Below are 26,386 nucleotides of genomic sequence, written 5' to 3'. Positions count from 1 at the left end.
GGTGGAGGGGTTTGCGTGCTTGAATGATCTTAGGAGCTATGTTGTCTGGAGCAAAAGCTCCTGGTAGGGTCTCCCATGGCAAACTGGTCCTAGGTGACAGGTCAGACAAAGTGTGATCCATAATAACCCCTATGAAGACACAAAAACAGGACTTGTGTACCCTGCCCGGAACAGGGTTACCGGTGCCCCACCCTGGAGCGTCTGGTGGCCGGGCATTTACTCATGGTGCCCGGCCGGGCCCAGCCCGAAGGAGTTACATGAGTCCCCCCTCCCATCGACCCACCACCAATGGGAGGGGCAGTAGTAGGGGTTCGGTGCGTTGTGGATCGGGCAGTGTCCGAAGGCGTGGGCCTTGGCGTTCTGATCCTCGGTTGCTGAAACTGGCTTTTGGAACTTGGAACGTTACCTCACTGGCGGGGAAGGAGCCTGAGTTGGTGCGCGAGGTTGAGAGATACCGGCTAGATATAGTCGGGCTCACCTCAACACACAGCTTGGGCTCTGGGTCCAATCTCCTTGAGAGGGGCTGGACTTTATTCTTTTCTGGAGTTGCCCATGGTGAGAGGCGGCAGGCAGGTGTGGGCTTTCTCATAGCCCCTCGACTCGGTGCCTGTATGTTGGGGTTTTCTCCGGTGGACGAGAGGGTAGCTTCCCTACGCCTTCGGGTTGGGGAACGGGTCCTGACTGTTGTCTGTGCTTATGCACCGAACAGCAGTTCAGAGTACCCAGCCTACTTAGAGTCCTTGGGAAGGGTGCTTGAAAGTGCTCCTCCTGGAGACTCTATTGTCCTACTGGGGGACTTCAACGCTCACGTGGGCAATGACAGTGAGACCTGGAGGGGTGTGATTGGGAGGAATGGCCTCTCTGATCTGAACCCGAGTGGTGTTGAGTTTTTGGACTTCTGCGCAAACCACAGTTTGTCCATCACGAACACCATGTTTGAACACAAGGATGTCCATAAGTGCACATGGCACCAGGACACCCTAGGCCGCAGTTCAATGATTGACTTTGTAGTCGTGTCATCGGACTTGCGGCCATGTGTTTTGGACACTCGGGTAAAGAGAGGAGCTGAGCTGTCAACTGATCACCACCTGGTGGTGAGTTGGATCAGGTGGTGGGGGAAGATGCCGGTCAGACCAGGCAAGCCCAAACGCATAGTGAGGGTTTGCTGGGAACGTCTAGCAGAAGAACCTGTCAGATTGATCTTCAACTCTCACCTCCGTCAGAACTTTGACCAGATATCGGGGGAGGTGGGGGACATTGACTCAGAATGGGCCATGTTCCGTTCCTCCATTGCTGAAGCGGCTGACTGTAGCTGTGGCCCTAAGGTAGTTGGTGCCTGTCGGGGCGGTAATCCTCGAACCCGGTGGTGGACACCCCAGGTGAGAGATGCCGTCAAGCTGAAGAAGGAGTCCTACCGGGCATGGTTGGCCTGTGGGACACCAGAGGCAGCTGGCAGGTATCGACAGGCCAAGCGATCTGCGGCTTCAGTTGTTGCCAAGGCAAAAACCCGTGTATGGGAGGAGTTTGGTGAGGCCTTGGAAATTGACTTTAAGTCGGCTCCGAAAAGATTCTGGCAAACCGTCAGGCGACTCAGAAGGGGAAAGCAGTGTGCCACTAGCACTGTATATAGTGGAGATGGTGTGCTGCTGACTTCGACTGAAGACGTCATTGGGCGGTGGAAGGAATACTTTGAGGACCTTCTCAATCCCACCGACACGTTCTCCAGTGAGGAAGCTGAGTCTGGGGACATGGGAATAGGCTTGTCCATTACTGAGGCCGAAGTCGCTAAGGTAGTTAAGAAGCTCCTTGGTGGCAAGGCTCCAGGGGTGGATGAGATCCGCCCTGAGTTCCTCAAGGCTCTGGATGTTGTGGGGCTGTCTTGGCTGACACGCCTTTTCAACATTGCGTGGACATCGGGGGCGGTGCCACTGGATTGGCAGACTGGGGTGGTGGTGCCTCTTTTTAAAAAAGGGGACCGGAGGGTGTGTTCCAACTACAGGGGAATCACACTCCTCAGCCTCCCTGGCAAGGTCTATGCAGGGGTACTGGAGAAGAGAGTCCGGCTTATAGTCGAACCTCGGATCCAGGAGGAACAGTGCGGGTTCCGCCCTGGTCGTGGAACACTGGACCAACTCTTCACCCTCTCCAGGATTCTGGAGGGTTCATGGGAGTTTGCCCAACCAGTCCACATGTGCTTTGTGGATCTGGAGAAGGCATTCGACTGTGTTCCCCGGGGTATTCTGTGGGAGGTGCTTCGGGAGTACGGGGTACATGGCTCTTTGCTACGAGCCATTCAGGCCCTGTACAAACAAAGCTGGAGTTTGGTTCGCATAGCCGGCAGTAAGTCAGACTCGTTCCCAGTGAGAGTTGGACTCCGTCAGGGCTGCCCTTTGTCACCGATTCTATTCATAATTTTTATGGATAGAATTTCTAGGCGCAGTCAAGGGATGGAGGGTGTCCGGTTTGGTGACCTCAGGGTCACATCGCTGCTGTTTGCAGATGATGTGGTCCTGTTGGGGACATCAGGCCACGAACTTCAGCTTTCGCTGGATCGGTTTGCAGCCGAGTGTGAAGCGGCTGGGATGAGAATCAGTACCTCTAAATCCGAGACCATGGTTCTCAGGCGGAAAAGGGTGGAGAGCCCTCTCTGGGTCGGGGATAGGCTCTTGCCTCAAGTGGAGGAGTTCAAGTATCTCGGGGTCTTGTTCACGAGTGATGGTACAAGGGAGCGGGAGATTGACAGGCGGATTGGTGCTGGGTCAGCAGTGATGCGGGCTCTTTACCGGTCTGTTGTGGTAAAGAAAGAGCTGAGCCATAAGGCAAGGCTCTCGATTTACCGGTCGATCTACGTTCCCACCCTCACCTATGGTCATGAGCTTTGGGTAATGACCGAAAGAATAAGATCGCGAATACAAGCGGCCGAAATGAGTTTCCTCCGCAGGGTGTCTGGACTCTCCCTTAGAGATAGGGTGAGAAGTTCAGTCATCCGGGAGGGACTCGGAGTAGAGCCGCTGCTTCTTCACGTCGAGAGGAGCCAGCTGAGGTGGTTCGGGCATCTGGTTAGGATGCCTCCTGGACGCCTCCCTCGGGAGGTGTCACAGGCGAGTCCACCTGGGAGGAGACCCCGGGGAAGACCCAGGACACGCTGGCGCGACTATATCGCCCAGCTGGCCTGGGAGCGTCTCGGAATCCCCCTTGGAGAGCTGGTGGAAGTGGCTGGGGAAAGGGAGGTCTGGGCTTCATTGCTTAGGATGCTGCCCCCGCGACCCGAACCCCGGACAAGCGGAAGATAATGGATGGATGGATGGATGGATGGATGGATGGCATTTGGCTGACGATCTTATCCAGAGCGACTTACAATTTGATCAGTATATACAGGTAGGCGAAGGTGGTGTTAGGAGTCTTCCCCAAGGACTCTTATTGATATAGTGTAGGGTGTTTACCCAGGTTACCCAGATTGAACCCCAGTCTACAGCGTAGAAGGCAGAGGTGTTACCCACTACACTAACCAACCACACACTTTACTTACCCTCACCTTCCATAACCTTATCACCTGCACCCTTCATATCCCTACTCTACTTACCCTGACCCTCCCTAACCCTACTCTACTTACCATATGCCTACTCTACTTACACTCACTCACCATACCCCTACTTTACTTAACCTCACCCTCCAAACACCTACTTTACATACCCTCACCCTCCATACCCACACTCCACTGACCCTCACCCTTCATACCCCACTTCACTTACCCTCACGCTCCATACCCCTATTCTACTTACCCTCACCCTCAATGCCCCCACTTTATTTACCCTCACTGCACTTACCCTCACCCTTAACACCCCTATGCTACTTACCCTCAACCTTCATAACCCTACTCTACTTACGCTCAACCTCCATACCCCCAATCCATTCACCCTCACCCTACATACCCCTACTCTACTTATCCTCACCCTCCATACCCACACTCCACTTACCCTCACCCTCCATAACCCTACTCTCCTTACACTCACCCTCCATACCCCTACTCTACTAACCCTCACCCTCCCTACCCCTACTCTGCTTACCCTCACCCTCCATATCTGTACTTTACTTAACCTCACCCTCCATACTTCTATTTTACTTACCCTCACCCTACATAGCCCCTACTCTACTTACCCTCACCCTCCATACCCCTACTCTACTTACCCTCAACCTTCATTCCCCCAATCCACTTAACCTCATCCTCCATACCACTACTCTACTTACCCTCACGCTCCATACCCAGACTCCACTTACCCTGAAGCTTCATAACCCCACTCCACATACCCTCACCCTCCATGCCCCACCTCCACTTACCCTCACCCTTCATAACCACACTCAACTTACCCTCACCCTCCATACCCCTACTCTACTAACCCTCACCCTCCCTACCCCTACTCTACTTACCCTCACCCTCCATATCTGTACTTTACTTAACCTCACCCTCCATACTTCTATTTTACTTACCCTCACCCTACATAGCCCCTACTCTACTTACCCTCACCCTCCATACCCCTACTCTACTTACCCTCAACCTTCATTCCCCCAATCCACTTAACCTCATCCTCCATACCACTACTCTACTTACCCTCACGCTCCGTACCCAGACTCCACTTACCCTGAAGCTTCATAACCCCACTCCACATACCCTCACCCTCCATGCCCCACCTCCACTTACCCTCACCCTTCATACCCACACTCAACTTACCCTCACCGTCCATACCCCTGCTCTACGTACCCTCACCCTCCATACCCCACTCTACTTACCCTCAACGTCCATACCCCCACTGTTTGCATCCTCACCCTCCATAGCCCCACTCTACTTACCCTCAACCTCCGTACCCCTACTATACTTATCGTCACCCTCCATTCCTACTTTACATTTACATTTATGGCATTTGGCTGACGCTCTTATCCAGAGCGACTTACAATTTGATCAGTATATACAGGTAGGCGAAGGTGGTGTTACGAGTCTTGCCCAAGGACTCTTATTGATATAGTGTAGGGTGTTTACCCAGGTTACCAAGATTGAACCCCAGTCTACAGCGTAGAAGGCAGAGGTGTTACCCACTACACTAACCAACCACACACTTTACTTACCCTCACCTTCCATAACCTTATCTATTTCCTGCACCCTTCATATCCCTGCTCTACTTACCCTCAACCTTCATTCCCCCAATCCACTTAACCTCATCCTCCATACCACTACTCTACTTACCCTCACGCTCCATACCCAGACTCCACTTACCCTGAAGCTCCATAACCACACTCCACATACCCTCACCCTCCATGCCCCACCTCCACTTACCCTCACCCTTCATACCCACACTCAACTTACCCTCAACGTCCATACCCCCACTGTTCGCATCCTCACCCTCCATAGCCCCACTCTACATACCCTCACCCTCCATACCCACGCGTACTCTACTTAATTTTATCGACCCTACCCAACCCTACTCTACTTACCCTCACCCTGCGTAACTCTACTTTACTTACCCTCACCTTCCATAACCCTAATCTCCTTACCTGCAACCTCGATACCCCTACTCTACTAACCCTACGTTCCCTAAACCTAGTCTACTTACCCTACGCCTACTCTACTTACACTCATGCTCCATTCCCCTACTTTACTTAACCTCACCCTCCATACACCTACTTTACTTAACCTCACCCTCCATACCCCCAAACCTCTTATCCTCACCCTTCATACCCCACTCCACTTACCCTTACCCTCCATACCTCGACGCTACTTACCCTCACCCTCCATCACCCTACTCTACTTACGCTAAACCTCCATACCCCCACTCCATTCACCCTCACCCTCCATACCCCTACTCTACGTACCCTCATGCTTTTTACACCTACTTTACTTACCCTCACACTCCATACAACTATTCAACATACCTGCACCCTCCATACCCCCACTCCACTTACCCTCACCCTCAATAACCCCCTCCACTTATCTTCACCCTCCAAAACACACACTCCACTTACTGTCACCCTGCATACCCCTACGCAACTTACCCTCACCCTCCATACCCCTACTACACTTAGTCTCACCCTCCATATCCTCACTCAACTTACCCTCACCTTACATATGCCCGCTCCACTGACCCTCACCCTCCATATCCTCACTCAACTTACCCTCACCCTACATATGCCCGCTCCACTGACCTTCACCCTCCATAACCCTGCACTACTTACGCTCATCCTCCATAGCCTCGCTCCACTTAGGCTCACACTCTATACCCCTACTCTACTAAAGCTCAACCTCCATATCTCTACTCTACTTACCCTCAACCTCCATACCCCCACTCTACTCACCCTCACCCTCCATAAACCCACTCCACTTACGCTCACCCTCCATACCCCTTCTATACTTACTGTCACTCTCCATACTCCTACTCTACTTACCCTCACCCTCCCTACCCACCCTTACTCTACTTGCCTTCACCCTCCATATCCCCACTCAACTGACCCTTACCCTCAATACCCCCACTCCACTCACCCTCCATACACCCCCTTCACTTAACCTCACACTCAATACCCCCACTCTACCTACCCTCACCCTCCATACACCCACATCACTTACCCTCACACTCCATACCCCCACTCTACTTACCCTCACCCCTCCATACCCCTACTCTGTCTACACTCACCGTCCCTACCCACCCCTACTCTACTTACCCTCACCCTCCATACCCCTACTCTACTCACGCTCACACTCCATACCCCCACTCCACCTACCCTAACCGTCCATACCCCCTACTCCAATTACCGTCACCCTCCACTCCATTTACCTTCACCCTCCATACTACCACTACATTCACCCTCAACCTCCATACCTCTATTCTACGTACCCTCAACCTCCACTCCCCCACTACACTTACCCTCATGGTCCATAACCCCACTTCACTTACTCTCACCATCAATGCCCCCAATCTAATCACCCTCCATACCCCTACTCTACTTACCCTCACCCTCCATACCCCTACTCTACTCACGCTCACACTCCATACCCCCACTCCACCTACCCTAACCGTCCATACCCCCTACTCCAATTACCGTCACCCTCCACTCCATTTACCTTCACCCTCCATACTACCACTACATTCACCCTCAACCTCCATACCTCTATTCTACGTACCCTCAACCTCCACTCCCCCACTACACTTACCCTCATGGTCCATAACCCCACTTCACTTACTCTCACCATCAATGCCCCCAATCTAATCACCCTCCATACCCCTACTCTACTTACCCTCACACTCCATACCCCTAATCTACTTACCCTCACCCTCCCTATCCAATCCTACTCTACATACTCTCATCCACCCTACCCAACCTGACTTTGCTTACCCTCACCCTCCATACCCCCACTCTACTTACCTCACCCTCCATACCCCCACTCCACTTACCCTCACCCTCCATACCTCCACTCAACCTCACCCTCCATACCCACACTCTACTTACCCTCACTTCACCAACCCTCAACCTCTATACACCTACTCCACTCACCTTCCACTCCACTTACCTTCACCATCCATAACCATACTCCACTTAACCTCACCCTCCATACCCCCACTCCGCTCAACCTCATCCTCCATACCCCCACTCTACGTCCCCTCAGTCCACTTCCCCTCACCCTTCATATCCCCACTCCACTTACCCTCACCCTCCATAACCCTACTCTACTTTCTCGCACCCCTCAACACACCTAAACTACTTACTCTCACCCTCCCTACCCACCCCTACTCTATTTACCCTCACCCTCCATACCCCCACTCTACTTACCCTCACCCTCCACACACCCACTCTACTTATCCTCAAACTCCATACCCCAACTCCAAATACCCTCACCCTCCATACCCCCACTCTACTTACCCTCACCCTCAATACACCTAATCCACTTACCCTCACCCACTATAACCACACTCGACTTACGCTGAGCCTTCATACCCCCACTCCACTTACCCTAAACGTCCATACCCCCACTCCACTTACCCTCACCCTCCACTCCACTTACGTTCACCCTCACCCTCCATACCCCTACTCTGCTTACCCTCAACCTCCACAACCCCACTCCACTTACCCTCATGGTCCATAACCCCACTCGACTTACCCTCACACTCCATACCCCTACTCTACTTACCCTCACCATACCCCCACTCCACTTACCCTCACACTCCATACCCTCAATCCACTTACCTTCACCCTCCATACCCCCACTCCACTCACCCTGACCCTCCATACCCCCACTCAACTTACACTCACTCCTCTTACCCTCACCCTCCATACCCCCACTCCACTCAACCTCACCCCCCCATACCCCCACTTTACTTACACTCACTGCACTTACCCTCACTCTTCATACCCCCACTCTACTTACCCTCACACTCCATACCTCCTCTTCACTTAGCCTCAACCTCCATATATCCCTACTCACCGTCACCCTCCATACCTCCACTTCACTCACACTCACCCTCCATACCCACATTCTACTTACTCTCACCCTCCATACCCCCACTCCACTCACTGTCACCCTCCATATCCCCACTCAACTTACACTCACTCCTCTTACCCTCACCCTCCATACCCCCACTCCACTCAACCTCACCCCCCATACCCCCACTTTACTTACACTCACTGCATTTACCCTCACTCTTCATACCCCCACCCTACTTACCCTCACACTCCATACCTACTCTTCACTTAGCCTCAACCTCCATATCCCTACTTTACTTACCCTTACCCTCCATACCCCCACTTCACTCACACTCACCCTCCATACCCACACTCTACTTACTCTCACCCTCCATACCCCCACTCCACTCACCGTCACCCTCCATATCCCCACCCAACTTGCCCTCACTCCACTTATCCTCACCCTCCATGCCCAAACTCTACTTACCCTCACCCCACTCACGCTCACCCTCCATACCCCCAGTCTACTTACCCTCACACTCCATACCCCCACTCCACTCATCCTCACCCTCCATACTCACATTCTACTTACCCTCACTCCACTTACCCTCACCCTCCGTACCCTCACTCCACTCCCCCTCACCCTCCATAGCTCCAATCCACTCACCCTCACCCACCATACCCCTACTCTACTTACCCTCACCCTCAGTACACCTAATCCACTTACCCTCATGGTCCATAACCCCACTTCAATTACCCTCACCCTCGATACCCCCAATCCTCTCACCCTCACCCTCCATACTACTATCCTACTTACCCTCACCCTCCATACCCCTAATCTACTTACCCTCATCCTCCATACCCCCACTCCACTCACCCTCACCCTCCATACCCAAACTCTACTTACCCTCACCCCACTCACGCTCACCCTCCATACCCCCAGTCTACTTACCCTCACACTCCATACCCCCACTCCACTCATCCTCACCCTCCATACTCACATTCTACTTAGCCTCACTCCACTTACCCTCACCCTCCGTACCCTCACTCCACTCCCCCTCACCCTCACACACCATACCCCTACTCTACTTACCCTCACCCTCAATACACCTAATCCACTTACCCTCATAGTCCATAACCCCACTTCACTTACCCTCACCCTCGATACCCCCAATCCTCTCACCCTCACCCTCCATTCTACTATTCTACTTACTCTCACCCTCCATACCCCTAATCTACTTACCCTCATCCTCCATACCCCCACTCCACTTACCCTCACACTCCATACCCCTACTCTACTTACCCTCACCCTGCATATCCCCACTCCACTTAACCTCAGTCTCCATACCGGCACTCCACTCAACCTCACCATCCATACCCCCACTTTACTTACACTCACTGCAATTACCCTCACTCTTCATACCCCCACTCTACTTACCCTCACACTCCATACCTCCTCTTCACTTAGCCTCAACCTGAGGGTAAGGGCAGTGAAAGTAAGTAGAGTGTGGGTATGGAGGGTGAGGGTGAGTGGAGGTATAGAGGGTAAGGGTAAGTGGAGTGGGTTTATGGAGGGTGAGGGTAAGTTGAGTGGGGGCATGGAGGAAGAGGGTGACTGAAGTGTTGATATGGAGAATGAGGGTGAGTGGAGTGGGGGTATGGAGAATGAGGGGTGAATGTAGTGGTAGTATGGAGGGTGAAGGTAAGTGGAGTGGAGGGTGAGGGTAAGTGGAGTGGGGGTATGGAGGGTGAGCGTAAGCAAAGTCAGGTTGGGTAGGGTGGATGAGGGTATGTAGAGTATGGTTGGGTAGGGAGGGTGAGGGTAAGTATAGTAGGGGTATGGAGTGTGAGCGTAAGTAGAGTAGGGGTATGGAGGGTGAGCGTGAGTGGATTGGGGTTATGGAGGGTGAGGGTAAGTAGAGTAGGGGTATGGAGGGTGAGACTGAATGTAGTGGTAGTATGGAGCGTGACCGTAAGTAGAGTGGAGGGTGAGGGTAAGTGGAGTGGGGGTATGGAGGGTGAGCGTGAGTAAAGTGGGGGTAAGGACGGTGACTTTACTTAACCTCACCCTCCATGCCCCTACTTTATTACCCTCACCCTCAATACACCCACTCCACTTACCCTCACCCTCCATACCTTCACTCACCCTCACCCTCCATACCCACACTCTACTTACCCTCACTCCACTTACCCTCACCCTCCATACCCCCACTCAACCTATACTCACTTCCCTTACCCTCACCTTCCATACTACCACTCCACTCACCCTCACCCTCCATATCAACACTTCACTCACCCTCATCCTCCATATCAACACTTCACTCACCCTCATCCTCCATATCAACACTTCACTCAACCTCCACAACCCCACTCCACTTACTCTCATGGTCCATAACCCCACTTCACTTACCCTCACCCTCCATAACCTCAATCCACTCACGCTCACCCTCCATACCCCTACTCTACTTACCCTCACACTCCATACCCCTACTCTACTTACCCTCACCCTCCCTACCCAACTATACTCTACATAAACTCAACCACCCTACCCAACCTGACTTTGCTTACGCTCACCCTCCATACCCCCACTCTACTTACCCTCACCCTCCATACCCCCACTCCATTTACCCTCACCCTCCATACCCCCAATCCACTTACCCTCACCCTTCACTCCACTTACCTTCACCCTCCATACTACCACTACATTCACCCTCACACTCCATACCCACACTCTACTTGCCCTCACCCTCCATTCCACCTCACGTTCCATACCCCCACTCTTCTTAACCTCACTCTACTTACCCTTACCCTCCATACCCCCACTTCACTTACGCTCACCCTCCATACCCCACTATATGCAGCCACACCCTCCATAACCCCATTCTACTTACCCTCAACCTTCATAACCCCATTATACGCACCCTCAACCTCCATACCCCCACTCTACTTAACCTCACCCTCCATTACCCCACTCACCTTACCCTCACCCTCCATACCCTCACTCCACTTACGCTAACCCTCCATACACCTGCTGTACTTACCCTCATCCTCCGCCCTCCATACCCCTACATTACTTACCCACACCCTCAATACCCCCACTCCACTTACCCTCACACTCCATACACCCACTCCACTTACCCTCACCCTCCATACCCCCACTCCACTTACCCTCACCTTCCATACCCCTACTCTACTTACACTCACCCTCCTTATCCCTACTCTACTTACCCTCACCCTTCATAACCCTACTTTACTTAATCTCACCCTCCATGCCCCTACTTTATTACCCTCACCCTCCATACACCCACTCTACTTACCCTCACCCTCCATACCTCCACTCACCCTCACCCTCCATACCCACACTCTACTTACCCTCACTCCACTTACCCTCACCCTCCATAAACCCACCTAACTTAACCTCACTGCCCTTACCCTCACCCTCCATAACCCCACTTAACTTACCCTCACTGCCCTTATCCTCACCCTCCATACCCCCACTCCACTCACCTTCACCCCCCATGCCCCCAGTTAACTTACCCTCACTCCACTTACTCTAACCCTCTATACCCCCAGTCTATTTACCCTCACCCTCTATACCCACACTCAACTTACCCTCACTCCACTTACCCTAACCCTCCATACCCCCACTCTACTTACCCTCAACCTCCATACCCCCACTCCACTCATTCTCACTCTCCATATCCCCACTCAACTTACCCTCACTCCACTTATCCTCACCCTCCATACCCCCACTCCACTCACCCTCACCCTCCATACCCCCACTCAACTTACCCTCACTCCACTTACCCTCTCCCTCCATACCCCCACTCTACTTACCCTCACCCTATATACACCCACTCCACTTACCCTTACCCTCCATACCTCCACTCACCCTCATACTGCAATCCCACCCTCTACTTACCCTCACCCCTCCATACCCCTACTCTGTCTACCCTCACCCTCCATACCCCTACTCTACTTACGCTCACACTCCATGCCCCCACTCCACTTACCCTAACCGTCCATACCCCCATTCCACTTACCCTCACCCTCCATACCCCCACTCCACTTACCCTCATGGTCCCTAACCTAACTTCACTTACTCTCACCCTCCATACCCCTACTCTACTTACCCTCACACTCCATACCCCTACTCTACTTACCCTCACTCTCCCTACCCAAACCTACTCTACTCTCATCCACCCTACCCAGCCTGACTTTGCTTACCCACAACCTCCATACCCCCACTCTACTTACCCTCACCCTCCATACCCCCACTCCACTTACCCTCACCCCACCATACCCGTACTCTGTCTACCCTGACCCTCCCTACCCACCTTTTCTGTACTTACTCTCACCCTCCATACCCCTACTCTACTTACCCTCACCCTCCATACCCCCACTCCACTTACCCTTACCCTCCACTCCACTTACTTTCACCCTCCATACTACCACTACATTCACCTTCACCCTCCATATCCCCATTCTACTTACCCTCACCCTCCATACCCCCACTCCGCACCACCTCCCGCTCCATACCCCCACTCTATTTACCCGCACTCTACTTACCCTCACCCTCCGAACCCCAACTTAACTTACCCTCACCCCCCTTACACCACTATATGCACCCCTACCCTCCATACCCCCACTCTACTTACCCCCAACCTCCATAACCCCAATATATGCACCGTCAACCTCCATATCCCCATGCTACTTACCCTCACCCTCAATACACCCACTCCACTTACCCTCACCCTCCATACCTCCACCCCCCCTCACCCTCCATACCCACACTCTACTTACCCTCACACCACTTACCCTCACCCTCCATACCCCCACTCCACTCACCTTCACCCTCCATACCCCCACTTAACTTACCCTCGCTCCACTTACCCTCACCCTCCATACCCTCACTCTACTTACCCTCACCCTCCATACCCCCACTTAACTTACCCTCACCCTCCATACACTCCCTTCACTTAACCTCACCCTCAATACCCCCACTCCACCTACCCTCACCCTCCATACACCCACTCCACTTGCCCTCACCCTCCATAACCCTACTCCACTTAGCCTCACCCTCCATACCTCTACACTCCATACCCCCACTCTACTTCCCCTCACTCCACTTCCCCTTACCCTCCATATCCCCACTCCACTTCCGCTCACCCTCCATAACCCTACTCTACTTACCCACACCCCTCATTACACCTATGCTACTTACCCTCACCCTCCATACCCCTACTCTACTTACCTTCACCCTCCACAACCCCACTCCACTTACCCTCACCCTCCAAGACCCTACTCTATTTACCCTCACCCTCAATAAACCTAATCCACTTACCCTCACCCTCCATATCCCCATTCCACTTAACCTCAGCCTCCATACCCCCATTCCACTTGCCCTCACCCTCCATACCCCTACTCCACTTAGCCTCACCCTCCATAACTCTACACTCCATACCCCCACTCTACTTCCCCTCACTCCACTTCCCCTTACCCTCCATATCCCCACTCCACTTCCGCTCACCCTCCATAACCCTACTCTACTTACCCACACCCCTCATTACACCTATGCTACTTACCCTCACCCTCCATACCCCTACTCTACTTACCTTCACCCTCCACACCCCCACTCTACTTATCCTCACACTCCATACCCCCACTCCACTTACCCTCACCCTCCAAGACCCTACTCTATTTACCCTCACCCTCAATAAACCTAATCCACTTGCCCTCACCCTCCATACCCCTACTCCACTTAGCCTCACCCTCCATACCTCTACACTCTACTTCCCCTCACTCCACTTACCCTCACCCTCCATATCCCCACTCCACTTCCGCTCACCCTCCATAACCCTACTCTACTTACCCACACCCCTCATTACACCTATGCTACTTACCTTCACCCTCCATACCCCTACTCTACTTACCTTCACCCTCCACACCCCCACTCTATTTATCCTCACACTCCATACCCCCACTCTACTTACCCCCAACCTCCATAACCCCAATATATGCACCGTCAACCTCCATATCCCCATGCTACTTACCCTCACCCTCCATACCTCCACCCCCCCTCACCCTCCATACCCACACTCTACTTACCCTCACACCACTTACCCTCACCCTCCATACCCCCACTCCACTCACCTTCACCCTCCATACCCCCACTTAACTTACCCTCGCTCCACTTACCCTCACCCTCCATACCCTCACTCTACTTACCCTCACCCTCCATACCCCCACTTAACTTACCCTCACCCTCCATACACCCCCTTCACTTAACCTCACCCTCAATACCCCCACTCCACCTACCCTCACCCTCCATACACCCACTCCACTTGCCCTCACCCTCCATACCCCTACTCCACTTAGCCTCACCCTCCATACCTCTACACTCCATACCCCCACTCTAGAATAGAATAGAATAGAATTCAACTTTATTGTCATTGCGTATGTCACAGGTACAAAGCAACGAAATGCAGTTTGCATCCATCCAGAAGTGCTTAGCAGCAATATAAATATGTATCTTACAATGTACAGTAAGTATAGTATATACAGGTAAAAAAAAAAAATATATGAGGGGGTATGAACATGAAGGGGGTTATACAGGTTATAAACAAGAATGTACAGGTTATAAATATGAGGGGGTATAAAGTACTATGAACAGGTTATAAATATGAAGGGGGATAAGTATGTACTTATGAACAGGTAGAGTATTTACACAGTATATACAATAATGGGCAGTATATACAGCAGATGTAAGTGCCGGTAAGTGGTGTTGAGGTGTGTCTACTTCCCCTCACTCCACTTCCCCTTACCCTCCATATCCCCACTCCACTTCCGCTCACCCTCCATAACCCTACTCTACTTACCCACACCCCTCATTACACCTATGCTACTTACCCTCACCCTCCATACCCCTACTCTACTTACCTTCACCCTCCACACCCCCACTCTACTTATCCTCACACTCCATACCCCCACTCCACTTACCCTCACCCTCCAAGACCCTACTCTATTTACCCTCACCCTCAATAAACCTAATCCACTTACCCTCACCCTCCATATCCTCATTCCACTTAACCTCAGCCTCCATATCCCCACTCCACTCAACCTCACCCTCCATACCCCCAATCTACTTACGCTCACCCTCCATACCCCCACTCCACTTACCCTAACCCTCCACTCCACTTACGTTCACACTCCATAGTACCGCTACATTCACCCTCACCCTCCATACCCCTACTCTACTTACCTTCACCCTCCACACCCGCACTCTACTTATCCTCACACTCCATACCCCAACTCCACATACCCTCACCCTCCATAACCCTACAGTACTTACCCTCATCCTCAATACACCTAATCCACTTACCCTCACCCTCCATATCCCCACTCCACTTAACCTCAGCCTCCATACCCCCACTCCACTCAAGCTCACCCTCCATACCCCCACTCTACTTATGCTCACCCTCCATACCCCTACTCCACTTACCCTCACCCTCCATACCCCCACTCTACTTACCCTCACCCTCCATACCCCCACTCCGCACCACCTCACGCTCCATACCCCCACTCTAATTACCCTCACCCTCCATACCCCCACTCCGCACCACCTCACGCTCCATACCCCCACTCTAATTACCCTCACTCCACTTACCCTCACCCTTCATACCCTCAATCCACTCACCCTCACCCTCCATACCCCCACTCTACTCACTCTCATCCTCCATATTAACACTTCACTCACCCTCTACCTCCATGCCCCCACTCAACTTACCCTCACTCCACTTACCCTCACCCTCCAGACCCCCACTCTACTTACCCTCACCCTCCTTACACCCACTCCACTTACCCTCACCCTCCATACCCACACTCTACTTACTTTCACTGCCCTTACCCTCACCCTCCATACCCCCACTCCACTCACCCTCACTCTCCATCCCCACTCTCCTCACCTTCACCCTCCATACCCCCACTTAACTTACCTTAACTCCACTTACCCTCACCCTCCATACCCTCACTCCACTCACCCTCACCCTGCATACCCCTACTTTACTTATCCTTACCCTCCATACCCTCCATACACCCCCTCCACTTACCCTTGCCCTCCATACCCACACTCTACTTACTTTCACTGCTTTTACCCTCACCCTCCATACCCCCACTCCACTCACCCTCACCCTCCATACCCCCACTCTCCTCACCTTCACCCTCCATACTCCCACTTAACTTACCTTAACTCCACTTACCCTCACCCTCCGTACCATCACTCCACTCACCCTCACCCTCCATACCCCCAGTCTACTTACCCTCACTCCACTTACCCTCTCCCTCCATACTGCTACTCTACCTACCCTCAGCCTCCCTACCCACCCTTACTCTACTTACCCTCACCCTCCATAAACCCACCTAACTTAACCTCACTGCCCTTACCCTCACCCTCCATAACCCCACTTAACTTACCCTCACTGCCCTTATCCTCACCCTCCATACCCCCACTCCACTCACCTTCACCCCCCATGCCCCCAGTTAACTTACCCTCACTCCACTTACTCTAACCCTCTATACCCCCAGTCTATTTACCCTCACCCTCTATACCCTCATTGCCCTTACCCTCACCCTCCATACCCACACTCAACTTACCCTCACTCCACTTACCCTAACCCTCCATACCCCCACTCTACTTACCCTCAACCTCCATACCCCCACTCCACTCATTCTCACTCTCCATATCCCCACTCAACTTACCCTCACTCCACTTATCCTCACCCTCCATACCCCCACTCCACTCACCCTCACCCTCCATACCCCCACTCAACTTACCCTCACTCCACTTACCCTCTCCCTCCATACCCCCACTCTACTTACCCTCACCCTATATACACCCACTCCACTTACCCTTACCCTCCATACCTCCACTCACCCTCATACTGCAATCCCACCCTCTACTTACCCTCACCCCTCCATACCCCTACTCTGTCTACCCTCACCCTCCATACCCCTACTCTACTTACGCTCACACTCCATGCCCCCACTCCACTTACCCTAACCGTCCATACCCCCATTCCACTTACCCTCACCCTCCATACCCCCACTCCACTTACCCTCATGGTCCCTAACCTAACTTCACTTACTCTCACCCTCTATACCCCTACTCTACTTACCCTCACACTCCATACCCCTACTCTACTTACCCTCACCCTCCCTACCCAAACCTACTCTACTCTCATCCACCCTACCCAGCCTGACTTTGCTTACCCTCAACCTCCATACCCCCACTCTACTTACCCTCACCCTCCATACCCCCACTCCACTTACCCTCACCCCACCATACCCGTACTCTGTCTACCCTGACCCTCCCTACCCACCTTTTCTGTACTTACTCTCACCCTCCATACCCCTACTCTACTTACCCTCACCCTCCATACCCCCACTCCACTTACCCTTACCCTCCACTCCACTTACTTTCACCCTCCATACTACCACTACATTCACCTTCACCCTCCATATCCCCATTCTACTTACCCTCACCCTCCATACCCCCACTCCGCACCACCTCCCGCTCCATACCCCCACTCTATTTACCCGCACTCTACTTACCCTCACCCTCCGAACCCCAACTTAACTTACCCTCACCCCCCTTACACCACTATATGCACCCCTACCCTCCATACCCCCACTCTACTTACCCCCAACCTCCATAACCCCAATATATGCACCGTCAACCTCCATATCCCCATGCTACTTACCCTCACCCTCAATACACCCACTCCACTTACCCTCACCCTCCATACCTCCACCCCCCCTCACCCTCCATACCCACACTCTACTTACCCTCACACCACTTACCCTCACCCTCCATACCCCCACTCCACTCACCTTCACCCTCCATACCCCCACTTAACTTACCCTCGCTCCACTTACCCTCACCCTCCATACCCTCACTCTACTTACCCTCACCCTCCATACCCCCACTTAACTTACCCTCACCCTCCATACACTCCCTTCACTTAACCTCACCCTCAATACCCCCACTCCACCTACCCTCACCCTCCATACACCCACTCCACTTGCCCTCACCCTCCATACCCCTACTCCACTTAGCCTCACCCTCCATACCTCTACACTCCATACCCCCACTCTACTTCCCCTCACTCCACTTCCCCTTACCCTCCATATCCCCACTCCACTTCCGCTCACCCTCCATAACCCTACTCTACTTACCCACACCCCTCATTACACCTATGCTACTTACCCTCACCCTCCATACCCCTACTCTACTTACCTTCACCCTCCACAACCCCACTCCACTTACCCTCACCCTCCAAGACCCTACTCTATTTACCCTCACCCTCAACAAACCTAATCCACTTACCCTCACCCTCCATATCCCCATTCCACTTAATCTCAGCCTCCATACCCCCATTCCACTTGCCCTCACCCTCCATACCCCTACTCCACTTAGCCTCACCCTCCATACCTCTACACTCTACTTCCCCTCACTCCACTTCCCCTTACCCTCCATATCCCCACTCCACTTCCGCTCACCCTCCATAACCCTACTCTACTTACCCACACCCCTCATTACACCTATGCTACTTACCTTCACCCTCCATACCCCTACTCTACTTACCTTCACCCTCCACACCCCCACTCTATTTATCCTCACACTCCATACCCCCACTCTACTTACCCCCAACCTCCATAACCCCAATATATGCACCGTCAACCTCCATATCCCCATGCTACTTACCCTCACCCTCCATACCTCCACCCCCCCTCACCCTCCATACCCACACTCTACTTACCCTCACACCACTTACCCTCACCCTCCATACCCCCACTCCACTCACCTTCACCCTCCATACCCCCACTTAACTTACCCTCGCTCCACTTACCCTCACCCTCCATACCCTCACTCTACTTACCCTCACCCTCCATACCCCCACTTAACTTACCCTCACCCTCCATACACCCCCTTCACTTAACCTCACCCTCAATACCCCCACTCCACCTACCCTCACCCTCCATACACCCACTCCACTTGCCCTCACCCTCCATACCCCTACTCCACTTAGCCTCACCCTCCATACCTCTACACTCCATACCCCCACTCTAGAATAGAATAGAATAGAATTCAACTTTATTGTCATTGCGTATGTCACAGGTACAAAGCAACGAAATGCAGTTTGCATCCATCCAGAAGTGCTTAGCAGCAATATAAATATGTATCTTACAATGTACAGTAAGTATAGTATATACAGGTAAAAAAAAAAATATATGAGGGGGTATGAACATGAAGGGGGTTATACAGGTTATAAACAAGAATGTACAGGTTATAAATATGAGGGGGTATAAAGTACTATGAACAGGTTATAAATATGAAGGGGGATAAGTATGTACTTATGAACAGGTAGAGTATTTACACAGTATATACAATAATGGGCAGTATATACAGCAGATGTAAGTGCCGGTAAGTGGTGTTGAGGTGTGTCTACTTCCCCTCACTCCACTTCCCCTTACCCTCCATATCCCCACTCCACTTCCGCTCACCCTCCATAACCCTACTCTACTTACCCACACCCCTCATTACACCTATGCTACTTACCCTCACCCTCCATACCCCTACTCTACTTACCTTCACCCTCCACACCCCCACTCTACTTATCCTCACACTCCATACCCCCACTCCACTTACCCTCACCCTCCAAGACCCTACTCTATTTACCCTCACCCTCAATAAACCTAATCCACTTACCCTCACCCTCCATATCCTCATTCCACTTAACCTCAGCCTCCATACCCCCACTCCACTCAACCTCACCCTCCATACCCCCAATCTACTTACGCTCACCCTCCATACCCCCACTCCACTTACCCTAACCCTCCACTCCACTTACGTTCACACTCCATAGTACCGCTACATTCACCCTCACCCTCCATACCCCTACTCTACTTACCTTCACCCTCCACACCCGCACTCTACTTATCCTCACACTCCATACCCCAACTCCACATACCCTCACCCTCCATAACCCTACAGTACTTACCCTCATCCTCAATACACCTAATCCACTTACCCTCACCCTCCATATCCCCACTCCACTTAACCTCAGCCTCCATACCCCCACTCCACTCAAGCTCACCCTCCATACCCCCACTCTACTTATGCTCACCCTCCATACCCCTATTCCACTTACCCTCACCCTCCATACCCCCACTCTACTTACCCTCACCCTCCATACCCCCACTCCGCACCACCTCACGCTCCATACCCCCACTCTAATTACCCTCACCCTCCATACCCCCACTCCGCACCACCTCACGCTCCATACCCCCACTCTAATTACCCTCACTCCACTTACCCTCACCCTTCATACCCTCAATCCACTCACCCTCACCCTCCATACCCCCACTCCACTCACTCTCATCCTCCATATTAACACTTCACTCACCCTCTACCTCCATGCCCCCACTCAACTTACCCTCACTCCACTTACCCTCACCCTCCAGACCCCCACTCTACTTACCCTCACCCTCCTTACACCCACTCCACTTACCCTCACCCTCCATACCCACACTCTACTTACTTTCACTGCCCTTACCCTCACCCTCCATACCCCCACTCCACTCACCCTCACTCTCCATCCCCACTCTCCTCACCTTCACCCTCCATACCCCCACTTAACTTACCTTAACTCCACTTACCCTCACCCTCCATACCCTCACTCCACTCACCCTCACCCTGCATACCCCTACTTTACTTATCCTTACCCTCCATACCCTCCATACACCCCCTCCACTTACCCTTACCCTCCATACCCACACTCTACTTACTTTCACTGCTTTTACCCTCACCCTCCATACCCCCACTCCACTCACCCTCACCCTCCATACCCCCACTCTCCTCACCTTCACCCTCCATACTCCCACTTAACTTACCTTAACTCCACTTACCCTCACCCTCCGTACCATCACTCCACTCACCCTCACCCTCCATACCCCCAGTCTACTTACCCTCACTCCACTTACCCTCTCCCTCCATACTGCTACTCTACCTACCCTCAGCCTCCCTACCCACCCTTACTCTACTTACCCTCACCCTCCATAACCCCACTTTACTTATCCTTACCCTCCATACCCTACTTTACTTACCCTCACCTTCCATACCCCCACTCCACTTACCATCACCTTCCATACCCCTACTCTACTTACCCTCACCCTCCATACCCCAACTCCATTGTCCCACAACTGTCATATTGTATTTGCGTGGTTAGAATGATAAACATTGATAATAATATTATACTATTATTTTAATAATAATAAAATTAATAATCATAATAATACTCTAAAATTGATTACAATATTTAATTTGATTGTATTTTTTATCTTATTCTGTTCTCATGACTGTTTTTCTTCACATCTACTGTTGTGATGCTTTAGCAATACGGTACCTAACAGTCACTTGAACTTGAGTCAACAGAGAGAGAGGGAGAGGGAGGGAAAGAAAGAGAGAGAGAGAGAGAGAGAGGGAGAGAGCGACAGACAGAGAGGGAGGGGGAGAGAGAGAGAGTGAGAGAGAGACAGACAGACAGAGCGTGAGAGGGAGGGAGGGATGGAGGGAGAGAGAGAGAGAGAGAGTGAGAGACAGACAGGGAGGGCGACAGAGACAGACAGACAGCGAGGGAGAGAGAGAGAGAAAGAGAGAGAGACAGACAGGGAGGGAGAGCGAGAGAGAGAGACAGACAGAGTGGGAGAGGGAGGGTGAGAGGGAGAGATAGAGACAGACAGCCAGAGAGGAGAGACAGACAGGGAGGGCGACAGAGACAGACAGACAGAGAGGGAGAGAGAGAGAGAGAGAGAGACAGACAGGCAGACAGGGAGGGAGAGAGAGAGAGACAGACAGAGAGGGAGAGGGAGAGAGAGAGACAGGGAGGGAGAGAGAAAGAGAGAGACAGACAGAGTGGGAGAGGGAGGGTGAGAGAGAGAAAGAGAGAGAGAGAGAGAGAGAGAGAGAGAGAGTGAGACAGACTGACAGACAGACAGAGAGGGAGAGATATGGGGGGGGCTGTTTAGTTTTGATCACTTTGGATTTTTATTTTAGACCAAAAGATCCAAAAACAGAAAAATAGCCACGTTCAAGAGGCCGGATGTACTAAACTTCCACTGAGGTTCTTCAAGACCCAGTTTTCAGAACCGAACACGCTTTTACTGAGTGACGTCAACCTGAACTCGAACCTAACGTTATTTACTCGTTTCCGAGACAAAATAACGTTAACCAGTTACATGTAAACCGCTACGTTACCCCTTTAAAGTAATACTATTAAAAAATCACTTAAAAATAAAAATATTTATAAGATATAAACATCATTTAAAAAGATAAATCCCACAAAAATAACATTTTAAATTATACAACAAAATAAAATATGACCAAAAAAAAAGATTCAAATTAAGAACAGAAATAATACCGATAAATGACAGATTACCATTTAAAGCTAAACGTCTTTTAAAAAAAAGATATATCATCAAAAAGAAACGATAAAACAATAAGTAACTTCTTATATAAAATGATTTGTGTAAAAATAATCAATTAATAATAATTATTATTATCATAATAATAATAATAATGTAATATAAATCTACTTAAAAAGATAAAAGTCACGGAAGCTGTTTTTTGGGGCGGAAGTGGCGCCATGACACTGCGTTATATCAACGTGAGAGGCGAGTTTTGCACTGCGGATTAAAAAGCGAATAAACGGAGAATTTCAGCCCAAAATCATGTGAGTTTCACTCATTTCGCTGAGTTTCTCCGCTGTAAGGCGGAGCGGCGGCGTTAAAGCGCATTGGCGGTGAAAACCGGGAACAGAGAAACGAACAAAAGCGCCGAAAATCCTCAAATCATCAAAGCTGGGTCATCCGGCTTCGTTTGGGTTCCGGTCGGCGCGTTTCGGGCTTTTATGTGAGATAATGTGGCTTCTTGTGGAATTGATCCGTTCCACCTTAAATGGCACAGCGGCTACTGTATGGCGCCGTATTGTATTTAAGTTGGAGCGGATCAATTCTAATTCGAAGACAGTCTGTTTTCGGTCTGTGAGTTAAATGTTTAGTTGGCGCTTCAAACCTGCCAATAAACACATTTCCCAAAAATATACTACAAAAACATTGATTATTAGGTATTGATTATGGATCATTACTGAAGTTCCTCATGAATATTAGCGTGAGATTTTTTCAGGGCATTTTAAAGGTCGTTTGTGTGTCAGATGCTGTATTTGGATTGTATAATAACTGCACAGTGTGATAAAATATAAAAGTAAGTTTGATAAATTGTTATTTATTATTATATATTATTTAAGCCAGTGAGATCGAGGCTTTATTTACAGTGGCATATGGTAAAATACTTTATACAGTAAAATGGAAGTCGAGAAATGTTTCTACTGATATTTCAAGACAAGTTTAAGACGTCTTGAGCGAAATAAACCGAATGAAACAGGAGAACGTGCCAGTTTGTTCTGTCAGGGCTGTAATTTTGGTTTGAGTGGACGGAGAAGGTGAAGTTCTCCGTGTTTGATTGTTGCGTGTTTGCTGTGAGTGCTGTCTCAAGGATTTGAGCTGCTTTGTTTGTAGGAGTCTTCTGAACAAGCCAAAGTCTGAGATGACTCCTGAGGAGCTCCAGAAGCGGGAGGAGGAGGAGTTCAACACCGGGCCACTGTCCGTCCTCACACAGTCTGTCAAGAACAACACGCAGGTCCTCATCAACTGCCGCAACAACAAGAAGCTGCTGGGCCGCGTGAAGGCGTTCGACAGGTATTCGCTCCCCTGTAAACACTCAGTCCATTCATCTCCAAATTATCAACGTTCATCTTAAATCTCTCTCTTTGCCATTTTCATAGCTACTAGCTGGATGAGACCGTTGTGTGTTGCTATGGTGACCAGCAGTCTGTGCTGATCTTCAGGGTTAAAGGGTGAATTAGCAGTTCTACATTAACTCCAGCATTTAAAACCATTTACTGATAAACTCTGTTGAACGATCAGCAGAGCTTTATTTTACTGTAAAGGAGGCTTATTTTATTATTACCTACTAATCTAATTCAGCTGTGGAGCCTCGGCAGGGCAGTAAAAGAGCCGTATGCAGCTCCGGTTCTGCAGGTTACTGGCCCCTGGGTTGGGGTAACTCTGGTGGGCCAAATCGAACATCCTTACAGGCCACGCTTCAGGCAGCCCTGGTGAAGAACACACTGACCGTCTTCTCTAGTCAGTTTTAATGAATTGATTTGGATGAAAACGATTTGTTGATATTTATTCTTTCTGGTTAAAGTGCTGCCTGGTTTTCAAAGTGCTAATTGCTACCCCTTGTGGCAAATTTTGTGTATGCCCTCTTTGTCATTCAGACTAAATAATGATTCAAAAACATAAATATTAAAGGGGCAGTGTGTAAGATCTCCCTCCCTCACCCCTCCCTTTCCAAGCGTGTAGTTAGACCCTACAGTGGCCGTCAGGATTCTGTTCTACTTTGTGTTTTCTCTTCTCTGCTGCTGAGGATTCACCGTCCCTTGGGTTCTCAAACTTCTCACAACACAAAGTATTCAGCAGCTCCAGAAGCATCTGCTGATTCTTCGTCTTTCTACGTCTTCCAACTGGAGCTACAGCGTTAACCAGTTTAAGCTGCTGCTTCAACGTAGAGCCAGTGTTTGGGTTGTCCGCTATGGGCTGCTGTAGAAACTTGGTGGCCTCTGTTGAAGTGGAGCTGCTCGCTATTGTAGAGATGAAGGGCTCATTCTAAGATAACGAGAATACAATTCAGTTACAAGTGATTAAACACTAACGAACACATGGTTATGTAGCCAAGCTGCCGTCGCTGCGTTAGTCCTGAACACAAAGACGTTCCAGCCATAAGGTTCCCAAAAATATCCATGTAAATATATCCCCGCATGATTCCTGCTTGCTGGTCACGTTAGACTGCGGTTCCTCACTCTGTCTGTTGTTTCAGGCACTGTAACATGGTTCTGGAGAACGTGAAGGAGATGTGGACGGAGGTACCCAAGAGCGGCAAAGGCAAGAAGAAGTCCAAACCAGTCAATAAGGATCGCTACATCTCCAAGATGTTCCTGAGAGGAGACTCTGTCATCGTGGTTCTGAGGAACCCTCTCATCACCGGCAAATAGACTGTCCACCTTTACGCTGCGACACCAGGCAGTCTGTGGTTCTAGAGGAGCGGGGGAACCAGAATAATACGTCATATTAACATGGTACTGCAGTGTTGGTGAAGCTCAGTGGTTTGGATTCAGGGAGATCAGGACGGCCTGCAACGGTGCTGTGGTTTTGGAGGTGTTTGCTTGTGTGGAGAGTCGACTGTGAGATCGATTTTGTTTTGGATTTTATTTCAGAGGCTTTGATTTGTCTTCAGAATAAAGTTTTGTACTCACAAAAAATGAAGCTGTGTGTGGATGATAATTTTTCTTGTCAGGAAAAAATTCCAGGGACATTGTACATAGAGGGGAATTCCACCCATTTTCCAAAATTCAGTTTTTGAGGTTTGAGAATAAACAGAGAGATTCCGAACGGTTCAGTGTGAAACAGTTCAGATGTTTTTACATTGGTGGTGGTGGGAACCAGGCGTTTTCATGAATACAACACAGATATAGACATTTTATTTTACCATCCAGAACCTACACAAGTCTTCTGAGTTTATATGGAATGTTGATGATGGAAAAATAGTGGAAAATATAATAAGTTATAAGGAATAATACGTTTTCTTTGGGGACTATTTTGCCGCCCAGCGTCTCAGTCATCAGGCAGTGAGATCGGAACCATTTCATGTAGGAACTTTCTGTGAGGAGCTTTTCGAGGGGGACGTCTGGTTCCTATTACCACCACTGTGAGCAGTTCTGACTCGGTAAGTTTATCTAGAACGGAGCGCTTCACACCAAAACGC

General features: G+C 50.8%; 1 protein-coding gene across 1 annotated transcript; it reads left to right on the top strand.

Annotated features, from left to right (window-relative positions):
* Window positions 1-23,118: 23,118 nt before the first annotated feature.
* snrpd2 (small nuclear ribonucleoprotein D2 polypeptide) lies at window positions 23,119-25,887 on the top strand. Its single transcript, XM_017686546.2, has 3 exons — window positions 23,119-23,234; window positions 24,079-24,258; window positions 25,442-25,887. Coding segments are annotated over exons 1-3 (357 nt in total). The 5' UTR covers window positions 23,119-23,232; the 3' UTR covers window positions 25,617-25,887.
* The last annotated feature ends 499 nt before the right edge of the window (window positions 25,888-26,386 follow it).

Source organism: Pygocentrus nattereri, chromosome 7 (genome assembly GCF_015220715.1).
Source record: "Pygocentrus nattereri isolate fPygNat1 chromosome 7, fPygNat1.pri, whole genome shotgun sequence".
Classification (NCBI taxonomy): Eukaryota; Metazoa; Chordata; class Actinopteri; order Characiformes; family Serrasalmidae; genus Pygocentrus; species Pygocentrus nattereri.
The sequence above is the reverse complement of the archived record's forward strand: the minus strand, read 5'-3'. Positions and strand labels throughout refer to the sequence as shown.

Excerpts from the sequence above, each read along its gene's own strand:
- snrpd2 (XM_017686546.2), top strand. Across the intron at positions 24,259-25,441 it reads CGCGTGAAGGCGTTCGACAG|GCACTGTAACATGGTTCTGG; the intron begins GTATTCGCTCCC and ends CTGTTGTTTCAG.